This window comes from Oncorhynchus masou, chromosome 21 (genome assembly GCF_036934945.1).
Source record: "Oncorhynchus masou masou isolate Uvic2021 chromosome 21, UVic_Omas_1.1, whole genome shotgun sequence".
Lineage (NCBI taxonomy): Eukaryota > Metazoa > Chordata > Actinopteri > Salmoniformes > Salmonidae > Oncorhynchus > Oncorhynchus masou.
The window spans coordinates 29,656,837-29,677,495 of record NC_088232.1 but is presented as its reverse complement, the minus strand read 5'-3'; the positions used below and the strand labels follow the sequence as shown (position 1 = coordinate 29,677,495).

Here is a 20,659-nt window from a genome sequence, read left to right as displayed (position 1 = left end):
CCCCCTCATCAATCTACACATACTACCCCATAATGACAAAGCAAAAAAGGTTTTTAGAAATGTTTGCTAATTTATACATTAAAAAAAATGGAAATATCACATTTACATAAGTATTCAGACTTTGTTGAAGCACCTTGGGCAGCGATTACAGCCTAGAGTCTCCTTGGGTATGATGCCTCAAGCTTGGCACACCTGTATTTGGGGAGTTTCTCCCATTCTTCTCTGCAGATCCTCTCAAGCGCTGTCAGGTTGGATGTGGAGTGTCACTGCACAGCTATTTTCGGGTCTCTCCAGAGATGTTCGATCGTGTTCAAGTCCGGGCTCTGGCTGGGCCACTCAAGGTCAAGGACATTGAGAGACTTGACCCGTAGCCACTCCTGCGTTGTCTTGACTGTGTGCTTAGGGTCATTGACCTGTTGGAAGGTGAACCTTCATCCCAGTCTGAGGTCCTGAGCGCTCTGGATCAGGTTTCCATCACGGTTCTCTCTGTACTTTGCTTGGTTCATCTTTTCCTCGATCCTGACTAGTCTCTCAGTCCCTACCACTGAAAAACATCACCACAGCATGATGCTGCCACCACGCTTCACCGTGGAGATAGTGCCAGGTTTCCTCTAGACACTTGGCATTCAGGCCAAAGAGTTCAATCTTGGTTTCATCAGACCAGAGAATCTTGTTTCTCATGGTCTGCGAGGCCTTAGGTGCCTTTTGGCAAACGCCAAGCGTGCTGTTGTGCTTTTTACTGAGGAGTGGCTTCCGTCTGGCTACTCTACCTTAAAGGCCTAATTGGTGCAGTGCTGGAGTGATGGTTGTCCTTCTGGAAGGTTCTCCCATCTCCACAGAGGAGCTCTGTCAGAGTGACCATCGGGTTCTTGGTCACCTCCCTGACCAAGGCCCTTTTCCCCCAATTGCTCAGTTTGGCCAGGCGGCCAGCTATAAGAAGCTGGTGGTTCCAAACTTATTCAATTTAAGAATGGAGGCCGCTGTGTTCTTGGGGACCTTCAATGCTGCGGAAATGTTTTTGAACCCTTCCCCAGATCTGTGCCTCGACCCAATCCTGTCTCGGCGCTCCACAGACAACTCCCTCGACCTCATGGTTAGATTTTTTTCAACTGTGGGACCTTTATATAGACAGATGTGTGCCTTTCCAAATCATGTCCAATCAATTTCATTTACCACAAGTTGACTCTATCAAGTTGTAGAAACATCTCAAGGATGATCAATGGAAACAGAATGCACCTGAGCTAAATTTCAAGTCTCATAGCAAAGGGTCTGAATACTTATGTAAATATGGTATTCCTGTTTTTATTTTTAATATATTTGCAAATATGTCTAAACCTGTTTTCTTAGTCAATATGGGGTATTGTGTTTAGGATTGATGAAGGGGGAAAACTTATTTAATACATTTTCAAATATGTCTAATGTAACAAAATGTGGATAAAGGGGTCTGAATACTTTCCGAATGCACTGTAGTTGGATTATCCTCCAGTGCATCTCTCTTCATTGGGGATGAATGGCTCCTCACTGTAAGAAATAAGGAAAGGGACATGGAATGATAGTGCTGGAATCCAATCCTGCCATTGCAGACGAGTGTGTTGGAAACTGTAGCTCAAGGGTGTAATAACCTATACACCTAAATCTGATATGACAATCCATTTGGGTGTTGTAGTGCGGGGGTGAAGTGGACCTCTGACAGTCTGACTCCTCACTGTCAGCTTGGGTTGGCTGGTTCCTATTTCCTACTGTGTCTCTGCCCAAGACGCGGCGCAGATAAAAATATCCACAATAGCAGACAGGCAGACCCTTGTGGAGTTGTGTTTCGGTTTTCCCTTTCCTTTCATTCTAAAAAATGCAGCTCAGCTAACTTTGCCCAAAGTCTGGAGTTAGTGTGGCCATGCAGGAAAAATGAACTTCCACTTTGTAACAGGGAAAGACCTTGACACAGTTTGACTTTTCTCATCAAGTGGCTTCCATTGTTTTTGACTGAGTTTTGTCCGGCTTTTTTTGTGTCACATTTAGGGTTTCAGGAAATATTTAGAGGTAGATGTCAAATCCTATTTTGTACACTAAGAGTTTATCCAAATGTTACTTTTAAGTGCTTAAGGCTTCAGTGGTTGTGCACTCACTTAAGAAATGGTTATTGCTGCTTTACCCCAAAAACGGGCCACTAGGCCTACATGAGGTACATTTAAATAATTGTGCAGGTCTAGGTAGAGGACCGGTAGATACAATTCAGAGAGCACTGTAATAAATGGTGGCTAACATGTAGTCCTACCCATTAAAATGACATTGACCCATCTCTCTCCCAGCACTCATCCCAGCCCCACCCCTTTGCAGGAGGGTGACTTTGATTGATTGATTTGCCATGGTGTAGAGACTAGCATGCATATTAATCATTTGTCATCTTCAGGCTGCAGACTCGCTAGTCGCCATAGTCAGACATTTTTGGTGTGGTTGCCGTTGTTTAATTGAAAGCTATAGGAATTCCAGTGTAATTTCACCCCTCGTAATGTAAGTTTTTACCTTTTGAATACATATTTTTTGGTTACATAAAGTGCTTCAAGAGCCTAGTCAAAGACCATATCACCTCCTCTCTCGCCAATGCACTCAACCCTCTCCAATTTGCCTACCGCCTTGACGGATCCACGGACAACAGAATCGTCATTGCACTGCACACTGCCCTTACCCACCTGGACAAAAGGAATGCATATGTGTGAATGCTGTTCATTGACTACATCTCAGCCTTCAATACCTTAGTACCCTATAAGCGCTTTACAAAGCTCACAGCCCTGGGTCTGAACTCCTCCCTATGCAACTGGGTCCTGGACTTCCTGACGGGCCGCACCCATGGGGTGAAGGTAGGCAACATTACCTCCTCGACACAGATTCTCAACACGGATGCCCCACAAGGGCATGCTCAGTCGCTTCCTGTACTCCCTGTATACCCACAGCTGCATGGCCTCCCACAGTTCCAACTCCATCATGAAGTTCGCTGACGACATGACAGTAGTAGGCCTGATTACCAACAGCGATGAGGCGGCCTACAGAGAGGAGGTAGGCACTCTTACGGCTTGGTGCCAGGTAAACAACCTCTCCCTCAATGTCAGCAAGGAGCTGATTGTGAACTTCAGGAGGATCCAGGCTAGACACGCCCCCATCAACACCAGGTGTCTCAGGAAGGCCAAGAAGATCATCAGGGATCACAGCCACCCAAACCGTGCCCTGTTCTCCCCGCTTCAATCGATCAGACGCGGGTAGTACAGGAGCATCATGACAAAAACTGGAAGACTGACTAATAGTTTCTACCATCAGGCTGCTGAATAGCCAACCCTAGTCAGCTACCCCCCCCCCTTCCCCCCACCAAACTGACTTTCACTCTGCTCCCACCTCAATGACATTCATCACCATTGTTAATATGTATATTAGAGTAAAACATAAAAAATGTTTAATAATTTTTGTTTTTATTTCACTTGGTCCCCACACCCTCTCAATGGTCATGCTGCTCCCCCTATGGTCATTCCACCCCACCCCTTCAACAGTCTTTACTCTGCCTCCACCCCAATGGACGTTTTATTTATTCATCACTGCTACAGTTATGTGTGTGTATAGTGCTATTTATATTGTAGTTTTATTTATTATTACCATTTTCATTGTTTTATTTCACTTGGTCCTGCATGTTGAAGCTCGGAGCCTAAAATGTTCACTGTACTCTGCAATCACACCTGAAACCCTGTACATGTGACTATTAAAAACTCAATCTCTGAATCTGTTGTGGTTCACCTAGGCTACATGGTGTTCTTTTTGTTACCATTACGAACACTGGAAAGTATCAGACCAGAACTTACATTATTTCATGTGATGGTTTTCGTTAGGGTCCATTGGATTTAACAGATCTAATTAGACGTGTCACTTTCCTCGCTTATCTATTGCACTTACCGTATCTCCTATCATCTCCCTTTTTTATTTCTCTCCATTCCCCTCTCCCTGCCCGTCTCTCTCTTCTTCCACCTCTTTCTCCCGCTCTCTTTTCTTCCTCTGCCGTTTGCTCTCCCTTCATTTTCTGTCTGTCTCTTTCTTCCCCTCCTCTGCCTCGCTCCCTCTCCCCTCCCTGTGGTGCTGGGTCAGGGGGAGGGAGACTGTCTTGTGGATGCTGGTGTCTGGGCTCGGGCAGAGTGGGCGGTGCTCGGTGTCTACTCGGGGCTCTAACGAGAGTGTGATTCATGGCACAGGGGGCACCCTGGGGACAGAATTAGATGTGCTCTGTCTAAGCGCTCCCCTGGGACCACAGATATTTTATCTCCAGAGTGGCAAGACCAATGCTAGACTTGCAGCTCTGCTTGAACTGCATGTTGTGCCACAGCTGATCAATATGGTTTGGTTTTAATGAATCAGTAGTCTCTTTTTATTTAACCTTTATTTAACCAGGTAGGCCAGTTGAGAACAAATTCTCATTTACAACTGCGACCAAACGTACAGTCAATAACACACTAGAAAAATCTATATACAGTGTGTGTAAATGTAGTAAGATTAGGGAGGTAAGACAATAAATAGGCCATAGTGGTGAAATAATTACAAATTAGCATTAATACTGGAGTGATAGATATGCAGATGATGACGTGCAAGTAGAGATACTGGGGTGCAAAAGGGATGGGGAGGATGAGGTAGTTGGGTGGGCTATTTACAGATGGGCTGTGTACAGGTGCAGTAAGCTGCTCTGACAGCTGATGCTTAAAGTTAGTGAGGGAGATATAAGACTCCAGCTTCAGTGACTTTTGCTATTCGTTCCAGTCATTGGCAGCAGAGAACTGGAAGGATAGGTGGCCAACGTAGGTGTTGGCTTTGGGGATGACCAGTGAAATATACCTGTTGGAGCGCGTGCTACGGGTGGGTGTTGTTATGGTGATCAGTGAGCTGAGATAAGGCAGGGCTTTACCTAGCAAAGACTTATAGATGACCTGGAGCCAGTGGGTTTGGTGATGGATATTTTTATTTTATTTAACTAGGCATGTTAGTTAAGAACAAATTCTTATTTTCAATGACGGCCTAGGAACAGTGGGTTAACTGCCTTGTTCAGGGGCAGAATGACAGATTTTTACCTTGTCAGCTCAGGGATTCGGTCTTGCAACCTTTCGGTTACTAGTCCAACACACTAACCACTAGGCTACCCGCCACCCCAATGTAGTGAGGACCAGCCAACGAGAGCATACAGGTCGCAGTGGTGGGTAGTATGTGGGGCTTTAGTGATAAAATGGATGGCACTGTGATAGACTACATCCAATTTGCTGAGTAGAGTGTTGGAGGCTATTTTGTAAATGACGTCGAAGCTTGCTTATTTAAAGCTACTCTGTGAGATGTATATTTGTTTCCATCAAAGAGTGGGGTCCACCAACAAACATGGAGTAGTGGAGCAATATTCTAAGGTCCATTCAATTACATACATTTTCACAAATGGCAAATCAAGTTCTTCCCTCGCCTCCCCATAGCTGTGCTCTCAGGTGGACACTTTCCCCTAGCAATTAAAAAAACTTTGTCTGGCATTTCAGCTACTGAAAATGTTTATCTAATGCAGAGCTCTTGACTGAATAAATAGCCCCTCCACTATTTGCAATGATGTAGCCCAAATACCCTTTGCCAATGCAGCTGAATTAATGATCTTGAAAAGCAGTTGTCTTCATGAGTGTGTTGACCTTTCTCTATGCGTCACCCCCATGAAGCAGCAATTAGCCATTTTGTTTGCTTAGCCATGATGTGAGAGGGAATAAAGGGATTTTTGGGGCACCCCTGGAGAGAGGTGGTGAAAGCTACACACTGTCTCATTAGCATAGTTGCACCACATCTCATTTCCATACAATTACTGGCCATTTTCTTTGTCATTGTTAAGTGGTTGCTTACTTAGCCTGCCATCCCATGTCAATTCCCTGCTTGTCAGAATGGATTTTTTGAATGATGAAAATATATGTTCATTTTTTTCTTACTCCTGAAGGACATTTCTTTAAATGTGTGGAAACAAACAAATGTTCAATTTATTCAAAGTCTAGATTTGGGACAAGGGCTGCCTGATTTGTGTATGAAACAGTGTATTCCCACATTTTCTAAATCCTTACCCAACAATGAATGTGTAATTGATGCTCGTCCCTCTTCTCAGGGGCTTCGTCTATGACAGTAGAAACAACCTTCAGATGAGGGGTCTGGTCGTCCTACTGATGTCCAAGGCAGCCGGTCCCAGCCAGCACACAGCCTCAGACCTCCTCCCCCAGGACATGGTCAGTGGCATCTACCCCAGGTAAACGCGCCTCTTTGGGGCTTTGTCTTCACATTCCTCTATCTTCCTTTCCTTAACTCCTTTCCTTTATTACCACTGACTTGGTGAAAAGTCAGGAAAATGCTTGTCATTGCTCCTGATCTGACAGCACCCACACACACCAGCTCCAATTTATGTATTTTCTTCTGATGACGACATTCACTCACACACTCACACAAGCACACCGCACATACACAGAATGTTGCCCAGAAGAGGGAATTCTGTGTGAAGATCACTCTATAACCTTGCCAGGTGGTTACCAGAAGTCGCTGTTGTGTTTGGCAGGTGATGCGCTGGGTGTCTGAATGGCCCCTTTTCTCCGAGCTGGCAAGCAGCACTGCCTCTACTATAGGATCAGTGAGGGAGTCTGTCAAGCAGGGCGGGTGGAGAGGATATTGTGGGGTGGCTGAAATTAATATGCTTACAGTCTGACTTGTCCATGGTTAATCATTTGGTAAGATTAAGGCACCAGCTATTGACATGACCAACTATTCAGATTAAAGAGAATGAATGCCATTTTGAAACTACTGTATTTTTAAAAATCTTCTGTTTTGGACTCGACGTGGCAATGTAGGGTTCATACATGCATAGTACACCATTTATCTTTTCCTGGCAGAGAAAACCTAGCAGTACATTGAATGCATAAAATATTTGGAGTGGCTGCGGTTCCTGATTTTCTGGAACCTGGAAGTTTTGGACTAAAGAGATTTCTGTGCATGTGCAGGATCCGCTTCCTTCAGTCCATTCAGCTGTGCTCACTCACTCTGACTCCCCTGCCACCTGTTCGAAGAAACATATTTCTTTGTCTGTTGTAACAGTGATCAAATCAAACATTTTATTTTTTATTTTAACTAGGCAAGTCAGTTAAGAACATTCTTATTTACAATGACGGCCTACACCGGCCAAACCCGGACGACGCTGGGACAATTGTGCGCCGCCCTATGGACTCCCAATCTGCCTGGAATCGATCCAGGGTGTCTGTAGTGACACCTCTAGTACTCAGATGCAGAGCCTTAGATCGCTGCGCCACTCGGGGAGCACAAGCATGACACAACAGGCAGTCTAGAGATTTCATGTAATTTTTTCAGAAGGGGAGTTAGCCTACATGCAGCTATTTAGGCAAGCTATATACAAAGTATATGAACAAGCAAAATAGCGATTTTAATGGGCAACCATTGGCTATTGGGAGGCAGAGTTCTTTTTTTAGCAACTCTGGCAATATAACTATAATGATTACATCACAAACCCTGATAGTTTTGCCCCAATATCTGTTAAAATACAAATAGCCTTCATATATATTTTTGGGAAGGTTCGTTCAAATCACCACCAATTTTTTTATTTTATTTTAGCTGTTCAGAAATACAGTACCAGTCAAAAGCACCTACGAATTCAAGAGTTTTTGTTTTGCTTTATTTTTATTATTTTCTACATTGTGGAATATTAGTGAAGACATCCAAACTATGAAATAACACATGGAATCATGTGGAAACCAAAAGTGTTAAACAAATCAAAATATATTTGAGTTTCTTCAAAGTAGCCACCCTTTGCCTTGATGACAGCTTTGCACACTCTTGGCATTCTCTCAACCAGCTTCATGAGGAATGCTTTTCCAATAATCTTTATGGTGTTCGCACATGCTGAGCACTTGTTGGCTGCTTGTCATTGTCCTGTTGAAAAACAAATGTTAATCTCACTAAGTGCAAACCAGATGGGATGGCGTATCGCTGCAGAATGCTGTGGAAGCCATGCGGGTTAAGTGTGCCTTGAATTCTTAATAAATCACTGACAGTGTCACCAGAAAAGCACCAACACACCACCACCTACTATCACACCACCTGGAGATCATCCGTTCACCTACTCTGTGTCTCACAAAGACATGACAGTTGGAACCCAAAATCTCAAATTTGGACTCATTAGCCCAAAGTACAGATTTCCACAGGTCTAATGTCCATTGCTCGTGTTTCTTGAACTAAGCAAGTCTCCACTTCTTATTGGTGTCCTTTAGTAGTGGTTTCTTTGCAGCAATTTGACCATGAAGGCCTGATTCATGCAGTCTTTGAACAGTTGATGTTGAGATGTGTCTGTTACTTGAATGCTGTGATGCATTCATTTGGACTGTAATATGAACGTATCCTCTGCAGCAGAGGTAACTCTGGATCTTCCTTTCCTGTGGCTGTCCTCGTGAGAGCTAGTTTCATCATAGCGCTTGATGGTTTTTGTTGATTGCCATTGATAATCATTCATCACGTAATGTAATCATATGCTATATATAACCAATACACAACTTCCAAGGAAAGTGTATTTGATGCAAATATAAGTATAATTTTCCATTGTATAAATTTACATTAAACTATTGATAGATACAAAGTGCTTTTATTTCTAAACGGTAAAACAAAGTTGTATGAAAATACCTTAAAATAAAAGGTCACATTCTGTACTGTTGCCTCAGATGAAACATTTTATTTCAAATCCAAAGTGAGTATAGAGCCAAATTAAAAAATTTAGCTACACTTTCCAAATAAATACAGAGGGGAGTGTATGTTCGCTGTCAGCTGGTGGCTACTATAGGGAAGTTACTAATGAAGCATTTTGTTAAATAACAAATGATTTTAGTCCAGGGGTAATGTTAACCCAGGATTCTGTGTTTGTCATGCAGAAAAGGAAAGAAAATGCTTTTGCAAAAAGTTTTTTTTTTCTCCTTTAAAATGGAAGATTAACATTAGGAAGTGTAGCTGGCTACATGCCTTCTATGATTAACATAATTATAATTGCCATGCATTGTTTTTACAAAAATACAAATTAACTGACTGACATCTGTCTGTCATTTGATTAACATATTTTTTTGCTGAAATGTGTTTCACAAAATGAAAAGATGAAATGTCTTGAGTCAATAAGTATTCAACCCTTTTGTTATGGCAAGCCTAAATAACTGTGGTCAACAAGTCACATAAGTTGCATGGACTCTGTGTGCAATAATTGTTTTTAACATGATTTCTAAACGACTACCCCATATCTGTACCCCACACATACAATTATCAGTGAGATCCCTCAGTTGAGCAGTGAATTTCAGATTCAAGCACAAAAACCAGGGAGGTTTCGCAAAGAAGGGCACCTATTGATAGATGAGTAAAACAAATACAAAAGCAGACATTGAATATCCCTTTGAGCATGATGCAGTTATTAATTCACTTTGGATGATATCAATACACCCAGTCACTACAAAGATATCGGCACCCTTCCTAAATCAGTAGCAAAATAATAATATATAAGGAAACCATTAAGGGATTCCACCCTGGTCAACCGATTATGATTTTTCACCGCCGATACCGATTAATCGGCCGATTTTTAATTTTTTTTTTTTTTTAATACAAATAAATAAATTAATAATAAAAAATATATAAAACATATGTATTTGTAATAATGACAATTACAACAATACTGAATGAACCCTTATTTTAACTTAATAAAATACATCAAATAAATAATGAAACATGTTCAATTTGGTTTAAATAATGCAAAAACAAAGTGTTGGAGAAGAAAGTAAAAGTGCAATATGTGCCATGTAAGAAAGCTAACGTTTAAGTTCCTTGCTCAGAACATGAGAACATATGAAAGCTGGTGGTTCCTTTTAACATGAGTCTTCAATATTCCCAGGTAAGAAGTTTTAGGTTGTAGTTATTATAGGAATTATAGGACTATTTCTCTCATTACCATTTGTATTTCATATACCTTTGACTATTGGATGTTCTTATAGGCACTTTAGCATTGCCAGTGTAACAGTATAGCTTCCGTCCCTCTCCTCGCTCCTCCCTGGGCTCGAACCAGGAACACAACAACAGCCACCCTCGAAGCAGCGTTACCCATGCAGAGCAAGGGGAACAACCACTCCAAGTCTCAGAGCGAGTGACGTTTGAAACGCTATTAGCGCGCACCCCACTAACTAGCTAGCCATATCACATCGGTTACACCAGCCTAATCTCAGGAGTTGATAGGCTTGAAGTCATAAACAGCGCAATGCTTGACGCACAACGAAGAGCTGCTGGCAAAAAGCACGAAAGTGCTGTTTGAATGAATGCTTATGAGCCTGCTGCTGCCTACCACTTTCTGTGAAATACGGAACCGTAATGGGTGGCATCCATTAGTCTAAATTTTCCTGTTTACATTGCACTATCTTCAATGTTATGTAATAATTACGTAAAATTCTAGCAAATTAGGCGGCCCAAACTGTTGCATATACACTGACTCTGCGTGCAATGAACGCAAGAGAAGTGACACAATTTCACTTGGTTAATATTGCCTGCTAATCTGGATTTCTTTTAGCTAAATATGGAGGTTTAAAAATATATACTTCTGTGTATTGATTTTAAGAAAGGCATTGATGTTCATGGTTAGGTACACATTGGAGCAAAGATACGCACCGCATCGATTATATGCACCTCAGGACACGCTAGATAAACTAGTAATATCATCAACCATGTGTAGTTAACTAGTGATTATGATTGATTGTTTTTTTATAAGATAAGTTTAATGCTAGCTAGCAACTTACCTTGGCCTACTGCATTTTCGTAACAGGCAGTCTCCTCATGGAGTGTAATGAGAGGCAGGTGGTTAGAGCGTTGGACTAGTTAACTGTAAGGTTGCAAGATTGAATCCCCCGAGCTGACAAGGTGAAAATCTGTCGTTCTGCCCCATGATCGAGGCAGTTAACCCACCGTTCCTAGCCCGTCATTGAAAATAAGAATGTGTTCTTAACCGACTTGCCTCGTTAAATAAAGATTAAATAAAAGTGTTAAAAAAATGGGCAAATCGGTGTCCAAAAATATCGATTTCCGATTATGAAAACTTGAAATCGGCCCTAATTAATCGGCCATTCCGATTAATCGTTCGACCTCTATAGGGGATAACTGAGGATGGAACAACATTGTAGTTTCTCCACAATATATAAAATAAATACATAATAATAAAAATATTAAACCATGCATACTGTTTCCAATATGGCAAAAATATGAACGTTTTGTCCAGAATACAAAGCATTATGTTTGGGGCATATCTAACACAACACATCACCGAGAACATATTTAAGCATGGTGGTGGCTGCATCATGTTATGGGTATGCTTATCATTGGCAAGGACTATGGAGTTTTGTTTAGGATAAAAAGAAACAGAATGGAGCTAAGTACAGGCAAAATCCTAGAGAAAAAAAACATGGCAGAATTGCAAAGACAAATCCACATTTCAGACTGTCCAATAAAAATAAAAGATAGGCAAAAGAACAGACACTGGACAGAGGAACTCATCCTAGAAGGCCAGCATCCCGAGGTCGCCTCTTCACTGTTTACGTTGTGACTGGTGTTTTGTGGGTACTATTTAATGAAGCTGCCAGTTGAGGACTTATGAGGCATCTGTTTCTCAAACTAGACACTCTAAAGTACTTGACCTCTTGCTCAGTTGTGCACCGGGGCCTCCCACTCTTTCTATTCTTGTTAGAGCCCGTTTGTGCTCTAACAAGAATAAAGGGAGGAGTAGTACACAGCGTTGAACGGTAGTGTATGCTCCTGAGTGGCCTAGTTACAGTTTTGACTTAAATTGTCCTGAAAATCTTCAGCAAGACTTGAAAATGGCTGTCTAGCAATGATCAACAACCAACTTGACAGTGCTTGAATTCTTTAAGTAATATTGGGCAAATATTGTACAATCCAGGTGTGCAAAGCTCATAGACTTATCCAGAAAGACTCACAGCTGTAATTGCTGCCAAAGGTGATTTTAACATGTATTGACTCTGCGGTTTTAATCATTATCTAAGCAAGAGATTGTATATTAGTGTTTTATTTTCCATACATTTTGTTAGATTTTTTTCCCACTTTCACATTAGAGTATTTTGTGTAGATCATTGACAATAAACTACAATGAAATCCCTTTGAATCACACTAACCCCAAAAAATGTGGAAAAAGACATGGCGTGTGAATACTTTCTGAAGGCACTGTATGTGACATCGTGCGCACTGTTCAGATACCCTTTTTGGCTCTTGAGTGCTACTTTTAAAGCTACTGGCTTAAAGTATACACAACCTCTACATCATTCTTTTTTTAAGTTACACTACTCATAATGCAAGATGTTGCATCCAGTTTCATGACCTCGACCTTCTATGTCATGTGTCGTGACTCATGATGACTAACTATTGTATTGTACTCACTGACCTTTGCATTTGCATACACAATCATGTGTCTAAACCTAACCCTAGCTCCTAACCCCAACACTAATTCTAACCTTAACCCTAAACCCCCTAGACATAGCATTGTGGGGACTAACAAAATGTTCCCAGTTGGTCAAATTAGTGTTTGTTTACTATTCTTGTGGGGACACGTCCACACACACGCACACTCAGATAAATCTCTGCTGGGTCACCTCATTTGCTCCTTTCACTCTTTCTGTACCACAACCCCCCTTTTTCTCTCTCTCCTTCTGTCTCACCCCCGCTTCCCTGTCAGAGGGTGGGCTCATTAGCACCTGGGCCGGAGCACTGATGGGGGGGATTGATTGATACCTCTAGGGGAATGTTCTCCCCCCCCTTCTGACAGCCAGCATTTGTAAAATGTCTCCCACTCCAGTGCCCAATACTGATGGCTCACCAGGGAACTAAACACAGAGAGCGGGCCAGAGCTGTACAGAATCGGAGAGATGGAGAGAGAAAGATAGAAGCAGAGAGAGTGATAAAGATCAACCGAGAGAGAGAGAGAGAGAGAGGCCAGATACACAGCTGTATTGCAGGGTAATGTGGACCCTGTAGAGGGAGGAAAATGGAACAGAACACTCAGGACAATGGGCGTGTTAGGGGCGGGAATGCCTCAGCGAGATGGCATCAGTTGCTATGCAACCGTGTGCCGAAGCTATTTATACACAAGTCCTCTTTTTCCTCTCCTGGCGAAGACGCTGCTTATCATGAGTTGTAGATCTAAGGCAGAGAAGGGGCGAGGATTCTGTAGGGGTCCTAGGGTGGGGTGGGAGGAGTGGTGAATATCGTCAGAATAGCTCCTAGTGCCAACGTTATTATTTAGCTGCATTGGTACAGGATGTACTCAATATCCTGCTTTTTTTCTTTTGCTGCAGTAACAATGTGTTTGGTATTTGTCTGATATATTTGTACCAAGGTTACCATTTGATGTAGGGAGTATGAACATATAAATTATTAAACTGTTTTAAAATGTTAAATCCAATAATCAAATAGGCCTATTTTGAATGTAAGGTCTTTAATTACGTCTTGTTAAATTAGATCAATTGTTCAACATTTAGGCTGTCATTTTCATCCCTAACTTGAATTGTCTGTTAAAACGTTTACAGCAACACAATTGAATCCTGTGTGTGTTAACAATAACACCAATGCAGTGTCAGGGATTGAAATGAAAGACATTGCCAAATTTTCTCCTCTCCACAGAAGGGGGACAATAGATATGATTGAGCAGAGAAATAAATTACATTATTGCATTTTAATAACAACTCTCTCTGAGCAACTGTAGAACATGCAATTACCTGCCGTTAGACAAAGCACGTATGTGTCAGGCTATACGGCGTAGTATGGGCAGGAACAACTAGAATTGACAGACTGGAATTGAAATGTCTTATCAGGACTGTTTCACACTGGCTGAAAGATGGTCTTAAGTGGCCATCAGTGCACCCATCCCTGGCTCCCTCCACAGACAGATCCCCCTGTCTGTCTCGCCCTGGCAGGCTCAGCCCATATGGAGAGGGACGTAATTATCCACCCGCAATGAATGAATCAACATTTGATTATAGGCTTCCTCAGGCCAAGTTCAAAAGCTCCGTTGAAAAACCAGTTGAGCATCTTTTTTATGGTAATCAAGAATAGCACTGAGTTAAGGCTTATTTTTTTTCTCAATAATGGTAATCTTTTTTTCTCCAGGTTATATAAAATCTATTTAAAAATAATCTCTGAGAAATTGAGGATTTTACATTTTGTGGTTGTCTTCAAAGTTGTTGGTTGTATCAGCGGGTCGAAAAAAACGGACATTATCATGACAGAGCGAAATTAAATGAGACTTTGAAAATAAAAAGCTTTCTTATACGCTCAGAGTTAAGTTTGTTTTTGTGAGAAATCTTCGAAAACTACCAGGAATTTCAAATTAATATACTAAAATACTACGTCATGTCTCAAAATCGATATCCTTCCAATTCGAGAAGAAATATGACGAGTTCAATGCGAAAGTGAGCCTGTCAGGTAGCCAGTAACCTTAATACTAGCACATAATCCAGCCTGACACGATGTAATTTCCCTGATAATTCCTTTTTACCACTTTTTTTCCCCGCCTGACCTCTATTGATTTAGTCACCATAATTCTGGCCATGCATGGATTATGATAGAGACATGAGGTCTGGACCATTGGTTTTCTTAGAGGATTGTCTACACAATTAGTCATTGGTGTGTTTTTGATTAGACACCCTATAATTTGCACTTTTGATCTTTACCATTGTTGATACATACTTTTGTAGAAGTGAATGTGAAATATAATGAGCTACAAAAGTATTGGGAAAGTGCCACATTTTGTTGTTTTGGATTTGAAATAATACAATGACTGAGGTTAAAGTACAGACCGTCAGCCACTCCTCAGCTTTAGAAATGTAGAAATTACGGCATTTTTTTTTTCCATCTTCCCCCCGCCCATTTTAGGGGACCGAAAGTATTGGAACAAATTCACTTATGTATATTAAAGTAGTATTTGATCCCATATTCATTGCACGCAATGACTACATAAATATTGACTATATTGGATGGATGTTTGTTTTGGTTGTGTTTCTGATTATTTTGTGCCCAATAGAAATTAATGGTAAATAATGTATTGTCATTTTGGAGTCACTTTTATTGTAAATAAGAATATGATATGTTTCTAAACACTTCTATATTTTATTTATTTATTTTAATTTCACCTTTATTTAACCAGGTAGGGTAGTTGAGAACAAGTTCTCATTTGCAACTGCGACCTGGCCAAGATAAAGCATAGCAGTGTGAACAGACAACACAGAGTTACACATGGTGTAAACAACATGGATGTGGAAGCTACTCTGATTTTAAATAATTCTGAGTGAGAAAGTTAGACGCACAAATATATATGCTAACCTCCCCTCTTAATGTAATGGTGAGAGGTTAGGATGTTTTGGGGGTATGATATTTGTGTGGCTGTAACTTTTGGTCCCCTGAAATGGAGGGACAATGTACAAAGAGTACTGTAATTTCTTAATGGTTCACCCGATATGGATGAAAATACCCTCAAATTAAAGCAGATACCCACAGACATCTAGTCATTGCTCTAACGCTAGTTAGTATTGGCTCATGAAACTACCTTTAACATGCTTCATACTGGAGGCATAAAAATGGTATCCCTTAGTTCATCTGATTAGGGAAGTAGATAAGGGCCTCAATGCCAAAATCCCAAAGTATCCTTTTAACCTCGTATCATATTTACATCCAAATTGCTGCAGTACAGAGTCAAAACAACAAAATGTGTCACTGTCCAATACCTTTGGAGCTCACTGTATGTGTTAAATTGGATGTTTTATTGATGTCATAAAATGTGTTTTTCTCCTCTGCAGCCAGCGGAACCTGGCTGAAATCACAGAGCTCATCCACACGGCTTTCCTGGTGCACCGTGGGATTGTCAACCTCAAGGAGTGGACCAACTCAGACGGACCCCTGAAGGACATGCAGTTTGGAAACAAGATGGCCGTTCTCAGTGGGGACTTCTTGCTCGCTAACGCCTGCACCGGACTGGCCCAGCTGAACAATACTAAGGTATGAAATGGTCATCATATAACAAATTCTGTTGGAGATAGAAAGATTTCTTGTCCTGGAGCTTTTTTGTTCACCCTTCAAATGAGTCTTCCAAAATGCAATCTGAAATCCGCATTTTTATGTCTGAGGTCTCAATAGTTTTTCAGTGAGATGAAATGATACTTGACGATGTTGAGATTGTTGCAGTATGGCTAACGATATTGATGAGAACACAAACCGTCTAAGCGGAGGAGTTTAAACACCACTCAATTTTTCCTGGCTGTTGTGGATTGATTTGAATCAACAAATCTATTATCTCACTTAGACCTCTGGCAGGCAGGCAGGCAGACATACTCACACACATAGAAAAATAAAAATATGTTTGGGTGGGAATAATGCACCCAGATATACACACTATGTAGAAGGGGTTGCGTTCTCTTACTGCCTTCTACTTATTCTTACCAAGCACTTCTGCAGATTATGTGTGTCTGTGCCCCTGTCTGGGTGCAGGCATGGGTGTCACAGATTGCTTCCAGTGTGTACGCTGGCAACCCATTGCTGACAATCTGTGACCAAGCTCAACTGTCAGAATATGGCTGCACAAAATAATCTAAATAACCTATTTTCTCTCTGCTTTGCAATCTTAAAAAATTCTCCTCCCTGCATCAGCTCAGATGGTTCATGCTCAGATAGAAAAACGGGCATTTAAAATACCACCTCAGGTCATGGTGATCATGATCAAAGGGATAGTGGAAGTACTTCCTCAAATACATTTGGGCATATAACAGCAAAAACATCTGGCAGCTTTCAGAGGTTGTCAGTGACAGTAAACATAGGCATTATTAAACCTTCACCTTATTACACTTTCATGTGTTTTGCAGTGTTCTTAATAGCTTATTTTTCACCATTTCATCACATTCTAGAGCTCCCCCTGCTGGACAGACATGCATGTCAAAAATATGTTTGGGTGGGAATAATGCAAGTTCCCACTCTTCCCCTCAAATGAAATCAAATCAAATGTTATTGGTCGCATACACATATTTAGCAGATGTTAACACAGGTGCATCAAAATGCTTATGTTTATAGCTCAAGGTGCAGTATACCTAACAATATACCTAAATTAAAGAATGTGTAATTTCAGAATAATAGTAGAGAGACACTTTTTTTCTTAGATCACATTCCCAGTGTGTCAGAAGTTTACATACTAATTGGGTGTATTTGGTAGCATTGCCATTAAATTGTTTAAACGTTTCAGGTAGTCTTCCACAAGCTTCCCACAATAAGTTGGGTGAATTTTGCCCTATTCCTCCTGACCGTTCTGGTGTAACTGAGTCAGGTTTTTAGGCCTTCTTGCTCGCACACGCTTTTCAGTTCTGCCCACATATTTTCTATAGGATTTAGGTCAGAATTTTGTGATGGCCACTCCAATACCTTGACTTTGTTGTCCTTAAGCCATTTTGCCACAACTTTGGAAGTATGCTTGGGGTCACTGTCCATTTGTGAGCAAGCTTTAACTTTTTGACGGATGTCTTGAGATGTTGCTTCAATATATCCACATAATTTTCCATCCTCATGATGCCATCTATTTTGTGAAGTGCACTAGTCCCTCCTGCAGCAAAGCACCCCCACAACATGATGCTGCCACCCATGTGCTTCACGGTTGGGATGGTGTTCTTCGGCTTGCAAGCCTCCCCCTTTTTCCTCCAAACATGACGATGCTCATTATGGCCAAACAGTTACATAATTTTTTCATCAGACCAGAAGACATTTCTCCAAAAAGTAGGATCTTTGTCCCCATGTGCAGTTGCAAACCGTAGTCTGGCTTTTTTATTGACAGTTTTGGAGCAGTGGCTTCATCCTTGCTGAGCGGCCTTTCATGTTATGTCGATATAGGACTCGTTTAAATGTGGATATAGATACTTTTGTAACTGTTTGCACTTTTCACACCAAAGTACGTTAATCTTTTGGAGAAAGAACACGCCTCCTTCCTGAGCGGTATGACTGCTGCGTGGTCCCATGGAGTTTATACTTGTGTACTATTGTTTGAACATGGTACCTTCAGGCGTTTGGAAATTGTTCCCAAGGATGAACCAGACTTGTGGAGGTCTACAAAAAAAAATTCTGGGTGGTTTTCTTTTTGATTTTCCCATGATGTCAGGCAAAGAGGCACTGAATTTGAAGGTAGGCCTTGCAATACATCCACAGGTACACCTCCAATTGACTCAAATGATAGCCTATCAGAAGCTTCTAAAGCCATGACACAATTTTCTGGAATTTTCCAAGCTGTTTAAAGGCACAGTCAACTTAGTGTATGTAAACTTCTGACGCACTGGAATTGTGATACAGTGAATTATAAGTGAAATAATCTGTCTTTTTAAATAATTTTGTCGGTACAGATCTGGGCAAGGGTACCAAAACTTTTCTTTAGCACTGAAGTTCCCCCTAGAACACAGTGACCTCCTCCATTCCTAGAGCTGGCTGCCCGGCCAAACTGAGCAGTCGTGGGAAAAGGGCCTTGGTCAGGGAGGTGACCGTAGAGCTCCGAGACAGGATTGTGTCGAGGCACGGAGCTGGAGAAGGGTACCAGATCTGTGGCTCCCCAAGAACATAGTGGCCTTCATCATTCTTAAATGGAAAAAGTTTGGAACCACCAAGACTCTTCCTAGAGCTGGCCAAACTGAGCAATCGGGGGAGAAGGGCCTTGGTCAGGGAACATTCTCTGTATCACTCCACCAAACAGGCTTCATGGTAGTGTCCAAATGGAAGCCACTCCCCAGTATAATGCACATGAAAGCCCGGTTCGAGTTTGCCAAAAATGCACCTGACCATAAGAAATGCATCTCTGGACTTTTGAAACCAAGATTGAACCCCTTGGCCTGAATGCCAAGTGTCCTGTCTGGAGGAAACCTGGCACCATCCCTACGGTGAATCATGGTGGTGGCAGCATCATGCTGTGGGGATGTTTCTCAATGGCAGGGACTGGGAGACTGATCAGGATCGTGGCAAAGATGAATGGAGCAAAGTACGGAGAGATCCTTGATGAAAACCTCATCCAAAGCTCTGTCTGCCCTCAGACTGGGGTGAAGGTTCACCTTCCAACAACCCTAAGCACACACCAAGACAACGCAGGTGTGGCTTCGGGACATGTCCTGAATGTCCTTGAGTGGCCCAGCCAGGGCCCGGACTTGAACCCGACCGGAGAGACCTGAAAATAGCTGTGCAGCAACGCTCCCCATCCATCCTGACAGAGCTTGAGAGGATCTGCAGAGAAGAATGGGAGAAACTCTCCGCAAATACAGGCATGCCAAGCTTGTAGCACCATACCCAAGAAGACTCAAGGCTGTAATTGCTGACAAAGGTGCTTCAACTGAGTAAAGGGTCTGAATACTTATGTAAATGTGATTTGTTGACTTTCTTTTTTTCTAAAAACCTGTTTTTGCTTTGTCAAAATGGGTTAGTGTGTAGGTTGATGAGGGGAAAAATGAATTAATTTTAGATTAAGGCTTTAATGTAACAAAATGTAGAAAAAGACAAAGGGTATGAATAATTTCCGATGGCACTGTATGTTGTGGGTAAAACAGTATGTAAACATTATTAAAGTGACCAGTGTTCAATGACTATGTACATAGTGCAGCAGGGTAGAGTACTGGGTGGTAGCTGGCTAGTAACAGTTACTAAGTTCAGGGCAGGGTACTGGGCAGAGGCTGGCTTGTGGTGACTATTTGACAGTCTAATAGCCTGGAGATAGAAGCTGTTTCTCTCTGTCCCAGCTTTGATGCACCTGTACCGTCTCCGCAGTCTAGATGCTAGCAGGGTGAACAGGCCGGGTGGCTGAGGTCCTTGATGATCTTCTTGGCCTTCCTGTGATACCAGGTGCTGTAGATGTCCTGAAGGGCAGGCAGTGTGCCCCCCTTGTTGTGGACAGTGCAGTTGCCATAACAGGCAGTGATAACAAGCCAATTTAGAGACCAGGGGGTTTGAACTTGCAACCTTCCGGTTACTAGTCCAACGCTCTAACCACTAGGCTACCCTGCCGCCCCATTAGATTGAGAAATGTTGGAGTGGCATTGACTAGAATACAGTATATACATATGAGATAAGTAAAGCAGTATGTAAACATTATTAAAGTGGCCAGTGAGTCTGTATGTAAGGCAGCAGCCTTTAAGGTGTAGGGTTGTGTAACCTGGTGGAAGCAGGCTAGTGATGGCTACTTAACAGTCTGATGGCCTTGAGATAGAAGCTGTTTTTCAGTCTCTCGGTCCCAGCTTTGATGCATCTTTACTAACCTCGCCTTCTGGATGATATGGGGGTGAACAGGCCGTGGCTCGTGTGGTTGATCTCCTTGGCCTTTCTCTGACATGGGGTGCTGTAGATGTCATGGAGGGAAGGTAGTTTGCCCCCGGTGATGCATTGGGCAGACCACACCACCCTCTGGAGAGCCCTGCATTTGAAGTTGCCATACCAGGCAGTGATGCAGCCCGACAGGATGCTCTCAATTGTGCATATGTAAACGTTTTAAGGGTCAAGCCAAATTTCTTCAGCCTCCTGAGGTTGTAGAGGCTCTGTTGCACCTTCTTCA

The 20,659-nt window shown here is 42.0% G+C and overlaps 1 protein-coding gene across 2 annotated transcripts in view; it reads left to right on the top strand.

Annotated features, from left to right (window-relative positions):
* Positions 1-20,659, top strand: part of LOC135508078 (all trans-polyprenyl-diphosphate synthase PDSS2-like) — a 53,350-nt gene that overhangs the window by 9,039 nt on the left and 23,652 nt on the right. For both annotated transcript variants that reach the window (XM_064928006.1, XM_064928005.1), the window contains exons 2-3: positions 6,143-6,280; positions 15,903-16,101. In XM_064928006.1, the coding sequence (XP_064784078.1) occupies positions 6,143-6,280; positions 15,903-16,101 (337 nt within the window). The remainder of the gene's footprint in view (positions 1-6,142; positions 6,281-15,902; positions 16,102-20,659) is intronic.